Source organism: Chiloscyllium punctatum, chromosome 40 (genome assembly GCF_047496795.1).
Source record: "Chiloscyllium punctatum isolate Juve2018m chromosome 40, sChiPun1.3, whole genome shotgun sequence".
Lineage (NCBI taxonomy): Eukaryota > Metazoa > Chordata > Chondrichthyes > Orectolobiformes > Hemiscylliidae > Chiloscyllium > Chiloscyllium punctatum.
In genome coordinates this window covers 65,002,671-65,024,020 of record NC_092778.1, presented here as the reverse complement: position 1 = coordinate 65,024,020, position 21,350 = coordinate 65,002,671, and the positions used below count along the sequence as shown (strand labels likewise).

General features: G+C 46.2%; 1 protein-coding gene across 3 annotated transcripts in view; it reads right to left on the bottom strand.

The window, feature by feature from the left end:
• Nucleotides 1-21,350, bottom strand: part of mpv17l (MPV17 mitochondrial membrane protein like) — a 109,644-nt gene that overhangs the window by 11,498 nt on the left and 76,796 nt on the right. For 2 of the 3 annotated variants that reach the window (XM_072560147.1, XM_072560146.1), the window contains exon 3: nt 10,368-10,441. In XM_072560147.1, coding sequence (XP_072416248.1) covers nt 10,368-10,441 — 74 coding nt within the window. Of the gene's footprint in view, nt 1-9,770; nt 9,852-10,367; nt 10,442-21,350 lie in introns of all 3 variants that reach the window. The other variant, XM_072560145.1, reaches the window with a different exon arrangement.

Genomic DNA, 21,350 nt, shown 5'->3' with positions numbered 1-21,350 from the left:
TACACCATTTAAAAGGCATCTGGATGGGGATCTGAATAGGAAGAGTTTAGAAGGATATGGGCCAAGTGCTGGCAAATGGGACTAGATTAGTTTAGGATATCTGGTCGGCATGGGACGAGTTGGACCGAAGTGTTTCTGTGCTGAACATCTCTGTGACTCTAAGTATCCCTGAGATAACAAGAAGAAAACATAATCGCCACTGATATTAAGATCAAAAGACATGGGAGTAGATGTGGGCCATTCAGCCCATCGAATCTGCTCCACCGCTCAGTAAGACTGTGGCTGATCTGATAATCCTCAACTCCACTTTCCTGCCTTCCCCCCCAATAACCCTTTATCCCTCCGGATTAAAAATCTATCTCAGCCTGAAATATATTTAAAGACTCAGTCCTCTGCAACAAAGAATTCCACAGATTTATTATCATCTGAGGGAAGAAATTCCCTCTCATTTCTCTTAAATGTGACCCTTTAATTTAACATAAAGCAAATAAACCACATGGTTGGAACAAGGCTTTTAGTCAAACTCACTGAAAGCTTTCTCTTTTGACAGTGAAATCATTGCATCAACATCAGAGTCCTACCAATTTATTTTTATTCTTTTTTTAGACATGAATTCATCCTTTCTTTGCATAAACAGCTTAATATTTCTACCACTGCGCTTGATTAAAGTAAGCAAATCACTGAAGTGGAAACCTTTAATATGTCCCTGGAAGTCTGCAGAGCCATTTTGTTAAATTTAGGTTTCCCGAGTTATATTTCTACGACATTAATGTTTCCGTTTTCCATAAAGTATTGCAGCACGCTGAATACATAACGAGCTTCTTATACCTCAGTCCAACAGAGTTGTTTGGAAATCAGCTTTTCTTAAGGTTGCAAAGTTACAGCAACTGATGCCAAAACATCTTACTGCCCCCTAATGTTATCACTTATTTATCCCAGACTCTCTTTCGACTGATGCTGCCCACCCTCCAATGTGTTTGCAGCATTTGTACAGATTTTTAGATTATATTCTCTACAGTTTGGAAACAGGCTCTTCGGCCCAACAAGTCCACACCAACCCTCCGAAGAGTAACCCAGCCATTCCCTCTGAATGATGTATCTAACACATTGGGCAATTTAGCAAAACCCTAATCTGCACATCTTTGGACTGTGGGAGGAAACCGGAGCACCTGGAGGAAACTCACGCAGACACGGGGAGAACGTGCAAACTCCAGACAGGCAGTCACCTGAGGCTGGAATCGAACCCGGGTCCCAGGTGCTGTGAGGCAGCAATGCTGACCACTGAGCCACCATGCCGCCCATAATTGAGGATTATCAGATCAGCCATGAATGGTGGAGTAGGCACAATGTGCTGAATAGCCTACTTCTAGTTTTGGGTCTTATGTCCTATTACTACATGCCTTTAAGTGGTGATATCTTTATATTCAAGGAAGGTCATTTAGTGTATCTAAATTCGTTCATCTAGGTAGGCCTACAATCATCCCTTATATCGTTCAGTTTTTCTTAAATAATTCCAAGGTTTCTGCCTTTATTATTCTATCTGGAAGCTTAATTTTTCTCTGAAAAGTCCTTTCTACAAATTTCTTTTCACAAATTTTTCACATCCTTTCATTGAAAGTAATATTCCAATTAACTGTCTTTGCATCCTTAGCAATCATAGAGATGTACAGCGTGGAAACAGACCCTTCGGTCCAACCCCTCCATGCTGACCAGATATCCCAACCCAATCTAGTCCCACCTGCCAGCACTTGGCCCATATCCCTCCAAACCCTTCCTATTCATATACCCATCAGATGCCTTTTAAATGTTGCAATTGTACCAGCCTCCACCACTTCCTCTGGCAGCTCATTCCATACACGTACCATCCTCTGTGTGAAAACATTGCCCCTTAGGTCTCTTTTATATCTTTCCCCTCTCACTCTAAACCTATGCCCTCTAGTTCTGGACTCCCCGACCCCAGGGAAAAGACTTTTTCTATTTATCTTATCCATTCTCCTCATAATTTTATAAACCTCTATAAGGTCACCCCTCAGCCTCTGACGCTCCAGGGAAAACAGCCCCAGCCTGTTCAGCCTCTCCCTACAGCTCAAATCTTCCAACCCTGGCAACATCCTTGTAAATCTTTTCTGAACCCTTTCAAGTTTCACAACATCCTTCCGATCGGAAGGAGACCAGAATTGCATGCAATATTCCAACAGTGGCCTAACCAATCTCCTGTACAGCCACAACATGACCTCCCAACTCCTGTAGGAGAAAGCAAGGACTGCAAATGCTGGAGATCAGAGCTGAAAACGTGTTGCTGGAAAAGCACAGCAGGTCAGGCAGCATCCAAGGAGCAAGAGAATCTGCTGCCTGACCTGCTGTGCTTTTCCAGCAACACATTTTCAGCTCCCAACTCCTGTACTCAATACTCTGAGCAATAAAGGAAAGCATACCAAACGCCTTCTTCACTATCCTATCTACCTGCGACTCCAAGGTCTCTTTACTCAGCAACACTCCCTTGGACCTTACCATTAAGTGTATAAGTCCTGCTAAGATTTGCTTTCCCAAAATGTAGCACCTTATGTTTATCTAAATTAAACTCCATCTGCCACTTCTCAGCCCATTGGCCCATCTGATCAAGATCCTGTTGTAATCTGAGGTAACCTTCTTCGCTGTCCACTACACCCCAATTTTGGTGTCATCTGCAAAATTATTAACTATACCTGTTATGCTCACATCCAAATCATTTGTATAAATGACAAAAAGTAGTGGACCCAGCACCGATCCTTGTGGTACTCCACTGGTCACAGGCCTCCAGTCTGAAAAACAACCCTCTACCACCACCCTCTGTCTTCTACCTTTGAGCCAGGGACTGTGTACTGTGTACATCTTGTAATAAATCTACTTACGTATACATCTCTCCCATGTAAGCTTGCATTCTGAATATTATTTTAAAATTAAGCAGTTTTTAATCAACTTGTTCAGAGTTGCTATCACACAACTCTAAAGCGAGTAGGTTTTGAACCTGGGCCTCCGAGGTCAGGGATACAGACGCTATCACTGTGCTACAAGAGGGCCCTTATTTGCATATCCTGACATTTTTGGAGTAGTCCCATTACTTTTATTTTACTCAACTGTTCCAGTAGTCACTACATTCAATCTTGTCTAGGAACAAGGGCAGGGCTTTTTTATATACAATCCCTACAGTGTGGAATCAGGCCCTTAGACTCAACAAGACCACAGCAGTTCAGGCAGCATCCAAGTAGCTTCAAAATCGACGTTTCGGGCAAAAGCCCTTCATCAGGAATAAAGGCAGTGAGCCTATCTCTCCATGCTTCAGGCTCACTGCCTTTATTCTTGATGAAGGGCTTTTGCCCGAAACGTCGATTTTGAAGCTCCTTGGATGCTGCCTGAATTGCTGTGCTCTTCCAGCACCACTAATCCAGAATCTGGTTTCCAGCATCTGCAGTCATTGTTTTTACCTTATTGTTTTTACTAACAAGACCACACCAACCCTCTGCCCATACCCTATTATCCTATATTTACCCCTCGCTTATGCACCCCTGACTACACATCCCTGAACATTATGGGCAATTTAGCATGGCCAATTCACCTGACCTGCACATCTTTGGACTGTGGGAGGAAACCAGAGCACCCGGAGGAAACCCACGCAGACACGGGGAGAACGTGCAAACTCCACACAGGCCAGAGGCTGGAATCAAACCCGGGTCCCTGGCACTGTGAAGCAGCAATGCTAACCACTGAGCCGCCCCAACAACGACTATTGTAAGTGTTTTGATAACCTTTCAAGGATCGTTACTGAGCAGATCAAGGGTTAGAGTCAGTTGGAGTTAATAAGACAGGGAGTAAATAAAGGAGCAACGGAAAAAGCTCTCAACACAAAAGTGGTGTCAAGGAAGCAACTGTAGGCCACTGGGGCTTTTGAATCCTGGGAGCTAGTAACTGCAGCTAAATATTGGGGCCGGAGCTAAGGAAAAGTTCTGATAGCCACAGGGGTCTTGAAGCCAATGAGCCATAATAGCTCAAGGTGGAAGAGAGTGGGTTGAAATCAGCTCCCAATATGAGTCTTGAAGAAGGATTATACCTGAAACGTTGACTTCTCCCCCTCCTGATGCTCCCTGGTCTGCTGTATTCTTCCAGCCTCCTGTTTGTCTACTTTGGATTCCAGCATCTGCTTTTCTTTTTGTCTCTAACCAAGTAATATTTGCTTGAGTTCAGGGAAACCTTCAGACAGTATCAGTTTGAGAAAGCTAGCTGTTAGCAGATCAAAGCACTTTTTTACTTCCTTCCTGAGATTCAGCCCAGAATAAGCAGCTGGATGAAAGTAAATAATCTGTCAATAATACGTTACAGAAATAAATATGTGGACAGCAATGACTGAAGAGGATAATAATATTTTTAAATATTTTTAAATTTGGGCTTCATGTAGCATTTTATTGCCCATCCCCAATTGTCCTATGATCAGAGTACCTCGTTGAGCCATTACAGAGTCAATCCCATCACTGCGGGTCTGGAGTCACATGTAGGCCAGACTCGGAAAGGATCGCAGATTTCCTTTCCTAAAAGGACGCTAGTGAACCAGATGGGTTTTTACAACAAACAATTCATAATCATCCTTAGACTTTTAATTCCATACATTTACTGAATTCAAATTCCATCAGATGGTCTGGTAGGATTTGAACCCATGCCTCCAGAATATTACCCTGGGTCTCAGGATGACTACTCCAATGACATTACCGCTACACCATTATTGGTGTGCTACATAACTGCACCGCACCAGAGGGCAAAGTTTAACAGGACGAGGTTTCATTTTTATGAAGGAAATACAGAGAATGTTTTGTTTTCTCTGAGAGCCATTATTCTGTGCAACTCCCTTCCCTGGAAAGTATTTAAGTTTGAGTTAAATAGATTTTTGACAGACAAGGGAGTAAAGGACGAAATAACTCCACAGAGGCCAGTATCCCATCACCAAGTCCCCCCTTATTTACACACAGAGTGTCCCTGACATGGATCCAGCTCCCTCAGGGCCATCCTCTCAGAGTGAACAGGACCTCTGACATTCCTGGTTATATCTGTCAACCAGGGCTCCCTGATGGGACCAGGTTATCAGCCCCAATCAGGGAACTCAGATTCTAGGAGGTCCATCAATCTGACTGACCGCGTTCCAATCAGTACAAAATTCAGAGGTGAACATGGAAATGAAGCCACAATCGGATCAGCCACGACCTTCCTCAATGGTGGAGCAGGCTTGAGGGGCTGAATGGCCTACCCCTGCTCTTTAGGTCTATGTCACTATGTCTGCAGATTCTCTTCTCCTACTGAAAGACATACAGCTGCTGACAAGTCAAATTAAGCAGTTAATTAAAAGGCATGTATTACCAATTGTAAATCATCAGCTTAAAAAGGAAAAAAACAATTAAATCTATTCAATTTGGAGTTATCTCCTCCGGGATGGAGGCCATAATCCTTAGTGGGATCACCCTGTATCCGTCTTGGGGGATCAGGCTACATAAGAGTTAAATGAGCTGGAGTTTTCCTCAGGGAGATGTTTTATACAAATGCACACCCTCCTTTAATTTCCTACCAACTGCAAGTTAAAACAGTTTCAGTCAATGGTACAATCATACTTGACTTCATTCAAAGAGGAGGAAAGAACAAGGAAGAGTGCAGACAGTTCTCATTTTCATCTGAGGTTTGGTTGACATCGGAGGAATGTGAGCCGCTAAAACTGAAATAATTAGCTTCCAGGATTAAGATTTGCCATTCACTTAATATCTACCAGTTGAGAACCTAGTCACTTGGAAGTAAAGAACTTCAGTATTGATGAAAAAGGACACAGTTTGTCCAACTTTTCGTCTTGCACTCATCAGAATAATTCACAAGAATACCCAACATGAAAGGAAAACATCATTGAGACTATACAAGAGAAGTACACTGATTGGTTTGACAATTAGTCTATGACTGAGGTAAAAACAATGACTGCAGATGCTGGAAACCAGATTCTGGATTAGTGGTGCTGGAAGAGCACAGCAGTTCAGGCAGCATCCAAGTAGCTTCGAAATCGACGTTTCGGGCAAAAGCCCTTCATCAGGAATAAAGGCAGTGAGCCTGAAGCGTGGAGAGATAAGCTAGAGGAGGGTGGGAGAAAGTAGCATAGAGTACAATGGGTGAGTGAGGGAGGGGATGAAGGTGATAGGTCAGGGAGGAGAGGGTGGAGTGGATAGGTGGAAGAGGAGATAGGCAGGTCGGACAAGTCCGGACAAGTCATGGGGACAGTGCTGAGCTGGAAGTTTAGAACTAGGGTGAGGTGGGGGAAGGAGAAATGAGGAAGCAGTTGAAGTCCACATTGATGCCCTGGGGTTGAAGTGTTCCGAGGTAGAAGATGAGGCGTTCTTCCTCCAGGCGTCTGGTGGTGAGGGAGCGGCGGAGAAGGAGGCCCAGGACCTCCATGTCCTCAGCAGAGTGGGAGGGGGAGTTGAAATGTTGGGCCACGGGGCAGAGTGGTTGATTGGTGCGGGTTTCCCGGAGATGTTCCCTAAAGCGCTCTGCTAGGAGGCGTCCAGTTTCCCCAATGTAGAGGAGACCGCATCGGGAACAACGGATACAATAAATGATATTAGTGGATGTGCAAGTAAACCGCAATTTCCCTTCCCACGTGGTTAAAGATGCCCTCCAACGCATCTTGCCCACATCCTGCAGACCTCCGCCCTCAGGCCCCACCCCTCCAACCGTCACAAGGACAGAACGCCCCTGGTGCTCAACTTCCACCCTACCAACTTCGCATAAACCAAATTATCCGCCGACATTTCCGCCACCTCCAAACAGACCCCACCACCAGGGATATATTTCCCTCCCTCCTCCCCGCTCCCCCCCCCCCACCACCTCCCTTTCCGCCTTCCGTAAAGACCGTTCCCTCCGTGACTACCTGGTCAGGTCCACGCCCCCCTGCAACCAACCCTCCCATCCTGGCATTTTCCCTGCCACCGCAGGAACTGTAAAACCTGCGCCCACACCTCCTCCCTCACCTCTATCCAAGGCCCTAAAGGAGACTTCCGCATCCATCAAAGTTTTACTTGCACATCCACTAATACCATTTATTGTATCCGTTGCTCCCGATGCGGTCTCCTCTACATTGGGGAAACTGGGCGCCTCCTACCAGAGCGCTTTAGGGAACATCTCCAGGACACCCGCACCAATCAACCAAACCGCCCCGTGGCCCAACATTTCAACTCCCCCTCTCACTCTGCTGAGGACATGGAGGTCCTGGGCCTCCTTCACCGCCGCTCCCTCACCACCAGACGCCTGGAGGAAGAACGCCTCATCTTCCGCCTCGGAACACTTCAACCCCAGGGCATCAATGTGGACTTCAACAGCTTCCTCATTTCCCCTTCCCCCACCTCACCCCAGTTCTAAACTTCCATCTCAGCACTGTCCCCATGACTTGTCCGGACTTGTCCTACCTGCCTATCTCCTTTTCCAACTATCCACTCCACCCTCTCCTCCCTGACCTATCACCTTCATCCTCTCCCCCACTCACCCATTGTACTCTATGCTACTTTCTCCCCACCCCCACCCTCCTCTAGATTATCTCTCCATGCTTCAGGCTCACTGCCTTTATTCCTGATGAAGGGCTTTTGCCCGAAACGTCGATTTCGAAGCTCCTTGGATGCTGCCTGAACTGCTGTGCTCTTCCAGCACCACTAATCCAGAATTAGTCTATGACTGGCAGCTGACTGTAAGCTATTGTTAATGGATGCATTCTCCATGGCAAAACTTCCACCAGAGACTACCCGCCAACCCATCAGCGCTCTCCTCTCGTACACGATAAACACAGTTTTCTCTCTTTGGTTACTTTCAGGTTCGGGGCTTTATATATTGATGGTTAGTCCTTGTAACGCAGATATGGAGAGGAGTGCGCTTTGGTCTACGTGCACTCTCTCAGTCAGCACTCTCTATCACTTCTGAGGAGGCAATGTTTCAAAGGACATTGAGCAGCTGTGCAGACTCTGGACTCAAGTATTAGTGGTGGAAATCTCGTCAGAGGTGTAGGAGGATATTTGGGAGAACGTAAGGAATATTTTGATTTGTAACAGGACGCAGGCTATACAACTGAAGGTACTCCACAAGGGCTCATTTGGTACCAGAGTGGCTAGCGAAATTTAAGACAGGAGCATCCCCAGTGTAAACTGGATGTTGGCACTCTTACTCATGCCACAAGCTTCATAGGTATTGGGACGGCATAGCGAGTGTTTTGGAAAGTGTCTTGGCAACTGAGGTTAAGGTGGATCCAGTCTCCCTCCTTTTGGGTTTGCCAAATGTCCCTTCTTGGGTTGTGCATGAGAAGAAATTGTTTAATATTCTTTCATTCTGTGTGAGGAAGAACATTCTAATGAGCTGGGTGTTAGGAGGACCTCCCAGTTATGGAACACATTCCCCCTGGACTTCCTTAGGAATATGGTGCACCAGAAAATGGAACTGTTTTATAGAATGTGGCGGCCCTTTCTGAATTATATAGATGCAGACTTGTCGGCTAGATTAATCAGGGCTTTGGTGTAGTCATGAGGGCTGTGCCTGGCATGTCCAGGGACCCCTGGGCGGGGGAAGAATCCTGAACAAATATGGGTTTGCCAACTAATGCTCCCGGTGGTGGGGAGCTTTGGTGGAATTGCGCTGAGTGCAGTAATAACTGAATGTAATTTAATTTACCTTTTTTAAACTTGGGTTTCTTTTTAGTTATTTATTGAATTGTAGTTTTTGTAGGTTTTTTTTCTCTCAGTGGTTTGTGGTGAAAACTTTGCTTACTGTAATTGTCATTATATTATAAAGGTTGTTATACTGTTTTGTAGTGATTTTGTAATTTTGTAAAAAAATTAAAATCTTTTTTCTCAATAAAAGTATTTTTTTTAGAAACACTGCAGTTTTCGCTGGACTTTGACATCTTTTGCAATTTTCCTGATGATACACGATCAAAAAGGTTTGACAAAATGTGGCTTTATGTTCCAGCAAAACCCAGTCTGTGCTTCTTTACTGAGCTAACATTGTTTTGTTCCTTTAGTCTTATTTCTCCTCACAGAATCCCTACAGAGTGGAAACAGGCCCTTCGGCCCAACAAGTCCACACGGACTCTCTGAAGAATATCCCACCCAGACCCATTTCCCCTACCTTATTACTCTACATTTCCCCCTGACTAATGCACCTAAGCTACATATCCTGGAACACTATGGGGCAATTTAGCATGGCCAATTCACCTGACCTGCCTATCTTTGGACTGTGGGAGGAAACCGGAGCACCCAGAGGAGACCCACGCAGACACGGGGAGAATGTGCAAACTCCACGCAGACAGTCGACGGAGGGAAACGTAGAGTAATTGGGGAGGGGGATAGGTTTGGGTGGGTTACTCTTTGGAGGGTTGGTGTAGATTTGTTGGGCCGAAGGGCCTGTTTCCACACTGTAGGGATCCTATGATGGATTCTAAGGTGCAAGATTGGTTGGATCTTTCTGCAGTTCTTATTTTTGGGGTATATCCTGGTGAAGAAAGGACAGGCAGGCCAGGGACAGACACTGACAGAAGTAAAGTTTAAGGATCCAGAGGACAAGGAAGGCTGATAGAATTGTCTATTTTTATTTACAATTTGCAGCTCAAATACTCCGTGCCAGATCCTGAAGTAAAAATCATAAATTTCTCACATGGAGTCAGTTTAATGACCACAGGGGCCACAAACATGTTCTCCGGTATCCCACATATTGAAGCCCCAACAATTCCTCACCTTGTATCGTTCCAGACCCCGGGGTCATATTCCCAGAGGGCGGATTATCAGCTTTCATCTCCTCAACCAGGGCTTCCTTCACTGGGAGAAGTGGAAAAAGAGGTAAGGTCACTGTAGTGTTACCCAGACCATTACCCAGAGAGATAAATGACTGGCGAAGGCTTAATCTGAGGCTTAATCATGCCTCACCCAAGGAAAAGGTTAAAGCATGGTGACTTCAGCTGGTGTAGGAACTGAACCCACACTGTTGGCATCACAAACCAGCCATCCAGCCAACTGAACTAACCAACCTTCTGTTGGGGACAGATCTGTCACTGTATAGCACTGTAGTAAAGCACTGGTATCAATCGCTATTGTGAAAACATTACAGAATCTTGTCACCGTACATTACAGCTTACGTACAATTGACTGGAGTATTGTATCCCGCTTCAACAACTCAGGGCACACATGGCTACAGGGAAAATGATCACAGCAACTCTCACCTCGCTGCTCCTAGCTTTCAATTCTTGTGCAGTTGGAGGAAAATATAAACTATCTCGAACGCAAAACACAGAGTACTGAAGGAAATATTTCTAGAAACTACAAAGATAGATTTACCTGGAATTGAGACCAATTTCTGGAGCTCCTGCTTCAGATCCATTATATCTTTACAAAGTTGAATGTCATCCATCCTGCAATTCAACGTGACATAGATTATTACAGGTTCAGGAGAGAGAAATTCAGCATGCCAAGAAAAATATTTTACTCCATTTATTTCAGAGTTTCAAGTTTTGAAGCTTGTTCTTTTCATGCAGGGAGCCTTAGGGAAGGAACATGTTAATGAAGCCAACGGTATCATTTCGGTTCTGGAATCTCGGAATAACCAAAGGAAAGGATGATAGGCTATTTACCAAACACGGTCTCACCGCAAAACAATGTGGGTTCGATCATTCCAATCATCCCTGAGATTGGACAACAAACCAAAGCTGACACCTCAGTGCAGTGCTGAGGGAGCGCCGCGCTGTCGGAGGGTCAGTGCTGGGGGAGTGCCGCGCTGTCGGAGGGTCAGGGCTGAGGGAGCGCCGCGCTGTCGGAGGGTCAGGGCTGAGGGAGCGCCGCGCTGTCGGAGGGTCAGGGCTGAGGGAGCGCCGCGCTGTCGGAGGGTCAGGGCTGAGGGAGCGCCGCGCTGTCGGAGGGTCAGGGCTGAGGGAGCGCCGCGCTGTCGGAGGGTCAGGGCTGAGGGAGCGCCGCGCTGTCGGAGGGTCAGGGCTGAGGGAGCGCCGCGCTGTCGGAGGGTCAGGGCTGAGGGAGCAGGCACTGTGGAGGATCAGTGCTGAGGGAGCGCCGCGCTGTCGGAGGGTCAGGGCTGAGGGAGCAGGCACTATGGAGGATCAGTGCTGAGGGAGCGCCGCACTGTCGGAGGGTCAGTGCTGAGGGAGAGCCGCGCTGTCGGAGGGTCAGTGCTGAGGGAGCGGGCGCGGTCGGAGGGTCAGTGCTGAGGGAGCGCCGCACTGTCGGAGGGTCAGTGCTGAGGGAGCGCCGCACTGTCGGAGCACAGCACTGACCCTCCAACAGCATGGAGGGAGCGGGCACTATCGGAGGGTCAGTGCTGAGAGAGCAAGGACTGTGGAGGGTCGATGTTGAGGCAGCAGTGCACTGGCAGAAGGTCAGTGCTGAGGGAGCGCCGCGCTGTCAGAGGGTCAGTGCTGAGGGAGCGGGCGCTGTCGGACGGTCAGTGCTGAAGGAGCGCCACGCTGTCGGAGGGTCAGCACTGAGGGAGCAGGCACTGTGGAAGATCAGTGCTGAGGGAGCGCCGCACTGTGGAGGGTCAGTGCTGAGGGAGTGCCGCACTGTGGAGGGTCAGTGCTGAGGGAGCGGGCACAGTGGAGGATCAGTGCTGAGGGAGCGCAGCACTGACCCTCCAACAGCGCGGAGGGAGCGGGCGCTTTCGGAGGGTCAGTGCTGAGGGAGCAAGGACTGTGGAGGGTCAACGCTGAGGCAGCAGTGCGCTGGCGGAGGGTCAGTGCTGAGGGAGCGCCGCACTGTCGGAGCGTCAGTGCTGAGGGAGCATTGGGCTGTCGGAGGGTCAGTGCTGAGGGAGCGTCACGCTGTTGGAGCGTCACGCTGTCGGAGGGTCAGTGCTGAGGGACGGTCAGTGCTGAGGGAGCGTTGCGCTGTCGGTACATCGCGCTGTCGGAGGGTCAGTGCTGAGGGAGCGTCGCGCTGTCTGAGGGTCAGTGCTGAGGGAGCGTCGCACTGTCGGAGGGTCAGTGCTAAGGGAGCACAGCACCGACCCTCCAACAGCGTGGAGGGAGCGGGCACTATCGGAACACAGTGCTGAGGGACCGTCGCGCTGTCAGAGGGTCAGTGCTGAGGGAAGGTCAGTGCTGAGGGAGCATCGCGCTGTCTGAGGGTCAGTGCTGAGGGACCGCCGCGCTGTCGGAGGGTCAGTGCTGAGGGAGTGGCAGACTGTCGGAGGGTCAGTGCTGAGGGAGTGCCAGACTGTCGGAGGGTCAGCGCTGAGGGAGTGCCACACTGTCGGAGGGTCAGCGCTGAGGGAGTGCCACACTGTCGGAGGGTCAGCGCTGAGGGAGTGCCACACTGTCGGAGGGTCAGCGCTGAGGGAGTGCCACACTGTCGGAGGGTCAGCGCTGAGGGAGTGCCACACTGTCGGAGGGTCAGCGCTGAGGGAACGTTGTGGTGTCTTGGATATTAAAAGTTATTTAAATAAATAGCAAGGATAATCTCTCATTGTGCTGGGGAAACCTTATTATTTATTTAAATGGTTAGGAACCTGGGACTGGGATATCATCACAATTACAGAAACATGGCTCAGGGATGGGCAGGACTGGCAGCTTAATGTTCCAGGATACAAATGCTACAGGAAGGATAGAAAGGGAGGCAAGAGAGGAGGGGGAGTGGCGTTTTTGATAAGGGATAGCATTACAGCTGTGCTGAGGGAGGATATTCCTGGAAATACATCCAGGGAAGTTATTTGGGTGGAACTGAGAAATAAGAAAAGGATTATTGGGATTGTATTATAGACTCCTTAATAGTTAGAGGGAAATTGAGAAACAAATTTGTACAGAGATCTCAGTTATCTGTAAGAATAATAGGGTGGTTATGATAGGGGATTTTAATTTTCCAAACATAGACTGGGACTGCCATAGTGTTAAGGGTTTAGGTGGAGAGAAAGTTAAGTGTGTGCAGGAAAATTTTCTGACTCAATGTGTGGATGTACCTACTAGAGAAGGTGCAAAACTTGACCTACTCTTGGGAAATAAGGCAGGGCAGGTGACTGAGGTGTCAGTGGGGAAGCACTTTGGGACCAGGGACCATAATTAGATTTAAAATAGTGATGGAAAAAGATAGACCAGATCTAAAAGTTGAAGTTCTAAATTGGAGGAAGGCCAATTTTGATGGTAATAGGCAAAAACTTTCAAACAAGAGTCCAGAGAAAGTGCACTCCTGATAGGGTGAAAGGAAAGGCTGGTAGGTACAGGAAATGTTGGATGACTAAAGAAATTGAGGGTTTGGTTAAGAAAAAGAAGGAAGCATATCTAAGGTATAGACAGGATAGATCAAGTGAATCCTTAGAAGAGTTTCAAGGCAGTAGGAGTATACTTAAGAGGGAAATCAGGAGGGCAAAAAGGGGACATGAGATAGCTTTGACAAATAGAGTTAAAGAGATTCCAAAGAGTTTTTACAAATACCATTAAGGACAAAAGGGTAACTAGGGAGAGATTAGGGCCCTTCAAAGATCAGCAAGGCAGCCTTTGTGTGGAGCCGCAGGAGATGGGGGAGATACTAAATGAATATTTTGCATCAGTATTTACTGTGGAAAAGGATAGGGAAGATATAGACTGTAGGGAAATAGATGGTGACATCTTGCAAAATGTCCATATCACAGAGGAGGAAGTGCTGGATGTCTTGAAACTCATAAAAGTGGATAAATTGCCAGGACCTGACCAGGTGTACCCGAGAACTCTGTGGGAAGCTAGAGAAGTGATTGCTTGGCCTCTTGCTGAGATATTTTTATCATCGATAGTCACAGGTGAGGTGCCAGAAGACTGGAGGTTGGCAAACATGGTGCCACTGTTTAAGAAGGGTGGGAAAGACAAGCCAGGGAACTATAGACCAGTGAGCCTGACCTCGGTGGTGGGCAAGTTGTTGGAGGGAACCCTGAGGGACAGGATGTACATGTATTTGGAAAAGCAAGGATTGATTAGGGAAAGTCAACATGGCTTTGTGCCTGGGAAATCATGTCTCACAAACTTGATTGAGTTTTTTGAGGAAGTAACAAAGATGATTGATGAGGGCAGAGCAGTAGATGTGATCTATATGGACTTCAGTAAGGCGTTCGACAAGGTTCCCCCTGGGAGACTGATTAGCAAGGTTAGATCTCACAGAATACAGGAAGAACTAGCCATTTGGATACAGAACTGGCTCAAAGGTAGAAGACAGAGGGTGGTGGTGGAGGGTTGTTTTTCAGACTGGAGGCCTGTGACCAGTGGAGCGCCACATGGATCGGTGCTGGGTCCACTGCTTTTCGACATTTATGTAATGATTTTATAAATGATTTCGATGTGAGCATAAGAGGTATAGTTGGCAAGTTTGCAGATGACACCAAACTTGGAGATGTATTGGACAACAAAGAAGGTTACCTCAGATTACAATGGGATCTTGATCAAAGAAGAACAAAGAACAAAAGAAAATTTACAGCCCAGGAACAGGCCCTTCGGCCCTCCAAGCCTGAGCCAAACCAAATGTACTGTCTAAACCTGTTGGTCAATTGCTAAGCATCTGTATCCCTCTGCTCCCCATCTACTCATGCATCTATCCAGACGCATCTTAAATGAATCTACCGTGCCTGCCTCTACCACCTCTGCTGGCAACGCGCTCCAAACGCCCACCACCCTCTGTGTGAAGTACTTTCCCCGTGTATCCCCCTTAAACTTTCTACCTCTCACCTTGAAAGTGTGACCTCTCGTTATTGAATCCTTCACCCTGGGAAAAAGCTTGTCTCTATCCACTCTGTCTATACCCTTCATGATTTTGTAAACATCAATCAGGTCCCCCCCTCAATCTCCTTTTTTCTAATGAAAACAAACCTGACCTACTCAACCTCTCTTCATAGCTAGCACCTTCCATACCAGGCAACATTCTCGTAAACCTTCTCTGCACTCTCTCCAAAGCGTCCACATCCTTTTGGTAATGTAGTGACCAAAACTGTACACAGTATTGCAAATGCAGCTGAACCAATGTCTTGTACAATTTTAACATGACTTGCCAGCTCTTATACTCAATACCCCGTCTGATGAAGGCACGCATACTATACGCCTTCTTGACCACTCTATCCACCTGTGCAGCAACCTTCAGGGTATAATGGACCGGCATTCCCAGATCTCTCTGCTCATCAACATTTTCCACGGATCTTCCATTCAATGTACAATTCGCCCTAGAATTAGACTTGTCTAAATGCATCACCTCACATTTTTCTGGATTGAAAGCCATCTGCCACTTTTCTGCCCAACTCTCCAGTCTACCTATATACTCCTGTATTCTCTGATAATCACTTATGCTTTCTGCTACTCCACCAATCTTTGTGTCATCTGCAAACTTGCTGATCATACCAACAGTGCCCTCAGATGGGCCAGTGGGCTGAGAGGTGGCAGATGGAGTTTCATTTAGATAAATTTGAGGTGCTGCATTTTGGGAAAGCAAATCTTAGCAGGAATTATACACTTAATGATAAGGTCCTAGGGAGTGTTGCCAGACAAAGAGACCTTGGAGTGCAGGTTCATAGCTCCCTGAAAGTGGAGTCGCAGGTAGATAGGATAGTGAATGTGGCATTTGGTATGTTTTCCTTTATTGATCAGAGTATTGAGTACAGGAGTTGGGAGGTCATTTTGCAGCTGTACAGGACATTGGTTAGGCCACTGTTGGAATATTGCGTGCAGTTCTTGTCTCCTTCTATCCGAAGGATGTTGTGAGACTTGAAAGGGTTCAGAAAAGATTGACAAAGATGTTACCAGGGTTGGGAGATTTGAGCTATAGGGAGAGGTTGAACAGGCTAGGGCTGTTTTCACTGGAGCATCGGAGGCTGAGGGGTGACCTTATAGAGGTTTATAAAATTATGAGGGGCATGGATAGAATAAATAGACAAAGTCTTTTCCCTGGGGTGGGTGAGTCCAGAACTAGAGGGCATAGGTTTAGGGTGAGAGGGGAAAGATATAAAAGAGACCTTGGAGCAACTTTTTCCACACAGAGGGTGGTATGTGTATGGAATGAGCTGCCAGAGGAAGTGGTGGAGGCTGGTACAATTGTAACATTTAAAAGGCATCTGGATGGGTATGTGAATAGGAAGGGTTTGGAGGGATGTGGGCCAGGTGCTGGCAGGTGGGATTGGATTTGGTTGGGATATCTGGTCGGAATGGACGAGTTGGACCGAAGGGTCTGTTTCTGTGCTGTACATCTCTATGACTCTATAACACCAATAAAATGAGATGAGTGGACCTCCCTAACTTCAAATACTGTTGATCTTGCTTTGTGCATCTCTTGCTCAGCCATAATGTGTATGTCCCACTCTGTCTAATAACCCTGGCACTTATATGTCCTTGTTTACTGTCTGTACTGCTTACAAAACAAAAGCTTCCACTGTGCATAGATGTATGTGACAATAAATCAAATCAAATAATGGTCTCACTCTTCATCGGATCACCGATTGTGGTACTTTGCTATGGAGAAACTGTCAAAGCTGGTTCCTACATTGTAACTCCTTCAGAAGGACTTCATTGACTGTAGAGTCCTTTGGGGATTTATTGACATTGTGAAAAGTGCCATACAAAAGTAGTCTCTATGTAAAAATACCAAAACTCATGAAATGCCAGGGAACATTAAAATCAGTTTGAAATAATCTTGATTTCTGGTTGTGTTTCTGATGAACCCAAAATGACAGTCATTAACTTCTGTTTAATTGGTGGTACTGCCCTTACTCCTGGACTAGGAATCCCCAGTTCAAGTCCCATCTGCTCCCGAGGTGTGTAATAATATCACTGAAGATGTTAATTAGAAAAAAAAAACAGGTTAAACTCGTTATGTCTAACTTCAGTGATAATCACATCCCGGATTCCTGACTACTTCAAATCCTCAGTCGCTGCGGTTTTATTAACATTTCTCACTGCCTATCGCCACAGCAAATTTTACCGTTTTGTTTCACAGGAGAAACGGTTTTGTCCTCTGGGGTTTGTCAGTTGAGGTGACTGACAATATGTCTCTGTATCCTGCTGATCCAAGAGTGTGTGCACATCTCTCAGTGAGGCCCTGAGTTAGGGAGTTGGCTTTTTACCCTTTGAGAGAATTGTTTTCATTCCACCTCCAGGACTAGGGCAGAAATATCTTAAAGCTCACTGGTTAGTTACAATTTCACAACAAGTAGCACTATCATTATGTAAGCACTTGGATCTCTCTCTCTCTCCCTGCCACTCTCTCTCTCTCTCTCTCTCTCTCTTCCCATTCACCAAGCTGTAAACAGCCAGTCTGTCATATTAGTTAGTTAAGATGTGGAGGTGCCAGTGTTGGACTGGGGTGGATAAACTCAGAAGTCACAATGCACCAGGTTATAGTCCCAACAGGTTTATTTGAAATCACAAGTTTTCAGAGCACTGCTCCTTCATCAGCCTGGTGTCGTCTGACTTCTGACCCTGCACACTATAGAGTCAGCTATCCCATATCAGAAAACTAAAAATCAGAAATTCCCAGCTCAGATTTCCAACAACAATCCCTGCATTTACATAGCACCTTTAACGTGATACAAGGCATTTCATAAGTACAGTTTATTTTTAAAGATATGGCACTTTGGTTTCTGATTTCATTAGTGGAGGAAGTAGCTGCCAGAATTAAAACTGTGGAATCTCCAAAATCATTTTAGGTGGTTCTGCCGTGGGTCTGAAGGCGACAAAGGGACAGTGCTCCGAAAGCTTGTGATTTCAGATAAAGCTGTTATACTATAACCTGGTGTCGCATGACTCCTGATTTAATTAGTTATCAAAACACGTTAGTCAGGAAGTGTTATCCCCACTGCCCTCAGATGCTGCAGCACCAGCTCATTAGCTGTGATGACGCACTTGCCTCTGCTCTTCTGACACCATTCCAATAAAAATTTATGATGCATCCAACTCAATTTTATTTCATCCATAAAGAGAATACATTATTAGCTCCTCAGATGATTTCGTTGACGAAGGGAGCACAGGGACCCAGATGTCGAATGCTCCCAGTGACAGTCAAGTATTACTGAATCAGAGGTCAAGTTAGTAATCTAGGTACAATGACTGCTGTTCCTCAGCAAAAGATGTAGACTTTAGCGGAGAGGCACAAAGATGCCTCAGTCTCCCTGGATCAGGATCTGAATTTCCAATGAGAACAGTAACTTGACATCACTGCTGATGAGTGTGAGCATGAACTCTGACTGAGTGACTACACTCCTGATCATCAGTAACTGGAATCTGGGAGCTTCCTCCAACACGACTGGGCAAGAGACAACAAAAACGGATACTTTCAAAACCAGACTCAGCAACTGGCAAGAGACATCTGCCAATTGATGGCCTGTCTAAGGTTTCAATTAATTTCAATTTCAGACAATGTTCTCCCTTCAACTGCACAACTGAACCTTAACCCTTTCCCAATTTGTGACAGGAACATAAACTGGCCATTCAGCCCATCGATCCTGTACTTCCTGTCGACAAGGTGATGACTGATCGGTCTTGTGACTCAGCCCGCTCACTATTACCCTCTCGACACTACCATTGAATATTGAAAGGTTTAATTGGCCCAGAGAGCATAGCATCTTGGGAGAAGAATTCTGGATTTCTACAACCCTCTGTGAAACAGTATTGCTCAACTTATCGCCGAACTAGCCCTGCATGCACTGTCACGTTACACCCCTCAATCGTGATTCCCACTCACAGAGTGCAACCATTCAAGGAAATCTGCACTGAGGCCAATTGTCAAACCCTTACTACGCAGCCTACGGATATGGCAGATAGCAGATACAGCAACCTGCCGTTATGGCAGCTAGCAGATACAGCGACCTGCTGATATGGCAGCTAGCAGATACAGCGACCTGCCGATATGGGAGATAGCAGATACAGTCACCTGCCAATACGGCAGATAGCAGATACAGTGACCTGCCAATACGGCAGATAGCAGATACAGCAACTTGCCATTATGGCAGATAACAGATACAGTGACCTGTCGATATGGCAGATAGCAGATACAGAGACCTGCCAATATGGGAGATAGCAGATACAGCAAGCTACCAATATGGAAGATAGCAGATACAGCAACTTGCCATTATGGCAGATAGCAGTTACAGCAACCTGCCGTTATGGGAGATAGCAGATACAAAGACCTGTCAATATGGCAGATAGCAGATATAGCAACCTGCCGATATGGGAGATAGCAGATACAGCGACCTGCTGATATGGGAGATAGCAGATACAGTGACATGCCATTATGGCTGATAGCAGTTACAGCGACCTGCTGATGTTGTAGATGTAATCCATCACAAAACAAATGGTCATTTGTTAATGGACTATATATGATTGAAGTATAAATTGAAATACAGAATGCAACAACAACAATATCCCTGTGTGGAGACTGAGTATTACCTTTCTATGAGAAACATTTCCTGCTTGATTCTGATGATCTGTGCTAAATGATGGAGGTGTTTAAATGTCAGCACAGGAGCTAAGTAAGACTTCCTTCCCAAATATCTTGACTCAAGGCCCTATATTCTGAAACTTATAGATACATGAACTGGCTACCGTTACAATTCTATTAATTAACGTGACTTCATTTCTCTCAAATCCAACACACCTCTGCCCAGGCGATGCTATGTTGTAACTATGATGTGGAGAAGCTGGTGTTGGACTGGGATGGACAAAAGTTAAAAATCACACAACACCAAGTTATAGATGAACAGGTTTATTTGGAAGCATTAGAGTGCTGCTCCTTCATCAGGTGGTTGTGGAGCAGGACCATAAGACACAGAATTTATAGCAAAAGATCGTCGTGTCATACGACTGAAATGATATATTGAACAAACCTGAATTGCTGTTCAATCTTTCATCTTTCGAATGGGTTGCAGGTTTTGGTTTATTAATATGCAAATCCCAGAACTGCTTTTTGGAATACAGACAGACTCTAACCTCACACCTTTAATACATTGTCTGAGCTGAGATACCACCTTTTTTTATAAAAACCTTAAGTTATCTCAAGAATGCGACTTAAAAGTAGTTCTGGGGTTTGCATACTAATGAACTGAAAATTGTAACCCATTCTAAAAGATTAAAGACTAAACAGCAATCTAGGTTTGTTCAATATATCATCTCAGTTGCCTGACACAATGATCTTTTGCTTTGAATTCTGTGTCTTATGATCCTGCCCCACTAGCTACCCAATGAAGGAGCAGTGCTCCAAAAGCTATTACTTCCAAATAAACCTGTTGGACTATAACCTGGTGTTGTGTTTTTTTTAAACTTAATCTGAAACTGGTTACTTAGCAGCTTACAAAACTGATTCAATATAAACACCTTGTTCTGCAAAGTCAGCCAGTCTTACAGATTCTGGTCTGGTAAGGAATAGGACCTTATGGGTATTGCAATGCTACCTGGTCCCAGTGACTCCGAATTCCCCACAACAACCAGCTCCAGTTACTCACCACAATCACTCAACCTTACCTCACCCTGTCGGGGGGACAGGAGAGTCTAACCAGCCCTTCTCTCTATTCCCATGGGTCAGATCAGTACCACAACAAAACACTTTCCTCACCACAATGCTCAGTATCCAGTTGCTGTCTGCTCCATTTGGCAGATCAAGTCACTCCCTTCTATCGATCCAACACCTCCGACACAGAAAACTGATTCTCTTCTCAGTGCGGTGGGAGTTCCTGTGGAAGATCATCCCCATCTCAGTTAAAACCTAATTTGTTCGAAGGCCAGGAAGTCACATGGAAGCCTCCCTACCTCCAGAAGCACTGGGTTCAAGCCCTCCTGCAGGATCTGATGGTCAAGGAAGGTGCAGCCACACAAAAGCTCCTTAAAGTCCTTCCAGTGTGCCACAGCATAGCATGGCATAGTCTGGCATCCCAATAGCCTCTGGCTTCAGGCCAGTGACCTGGGCCAGGAACTGTGAACCGTGCACTGGATGTGAAGAGGCACCTCACCTGCTTCGTGCATGCCCAGACCCAAGAGGCCACTCAATTAGCAAACCAGATTCCCATTCAATACTCGCTTTCTTTTAATTTTGCACTCACGGGATGCGGGCATTGCTGGCTGGGCCAGTATTTATTGCCCAATACTCTTGAGAAGGTGAGGGGATGGGGGTGAGCTGCTTTCTTGAACCACTGCAGTCTGAATATTATAGGTTGACCCACAATGCCATTAGGAAGGGAATTCCAGAATCTTGACCCAGTGACAGTAAAGGAACGGCGATATATTTCCAAGTCAGGAACCTGCAGGGGGTGGTGCTCCCATGTATGTCCTGTCCTTGTCTTTCTAAATGGAAATGGTCATGGGTTTGGAAGGTGCTGTCTGAGGATCT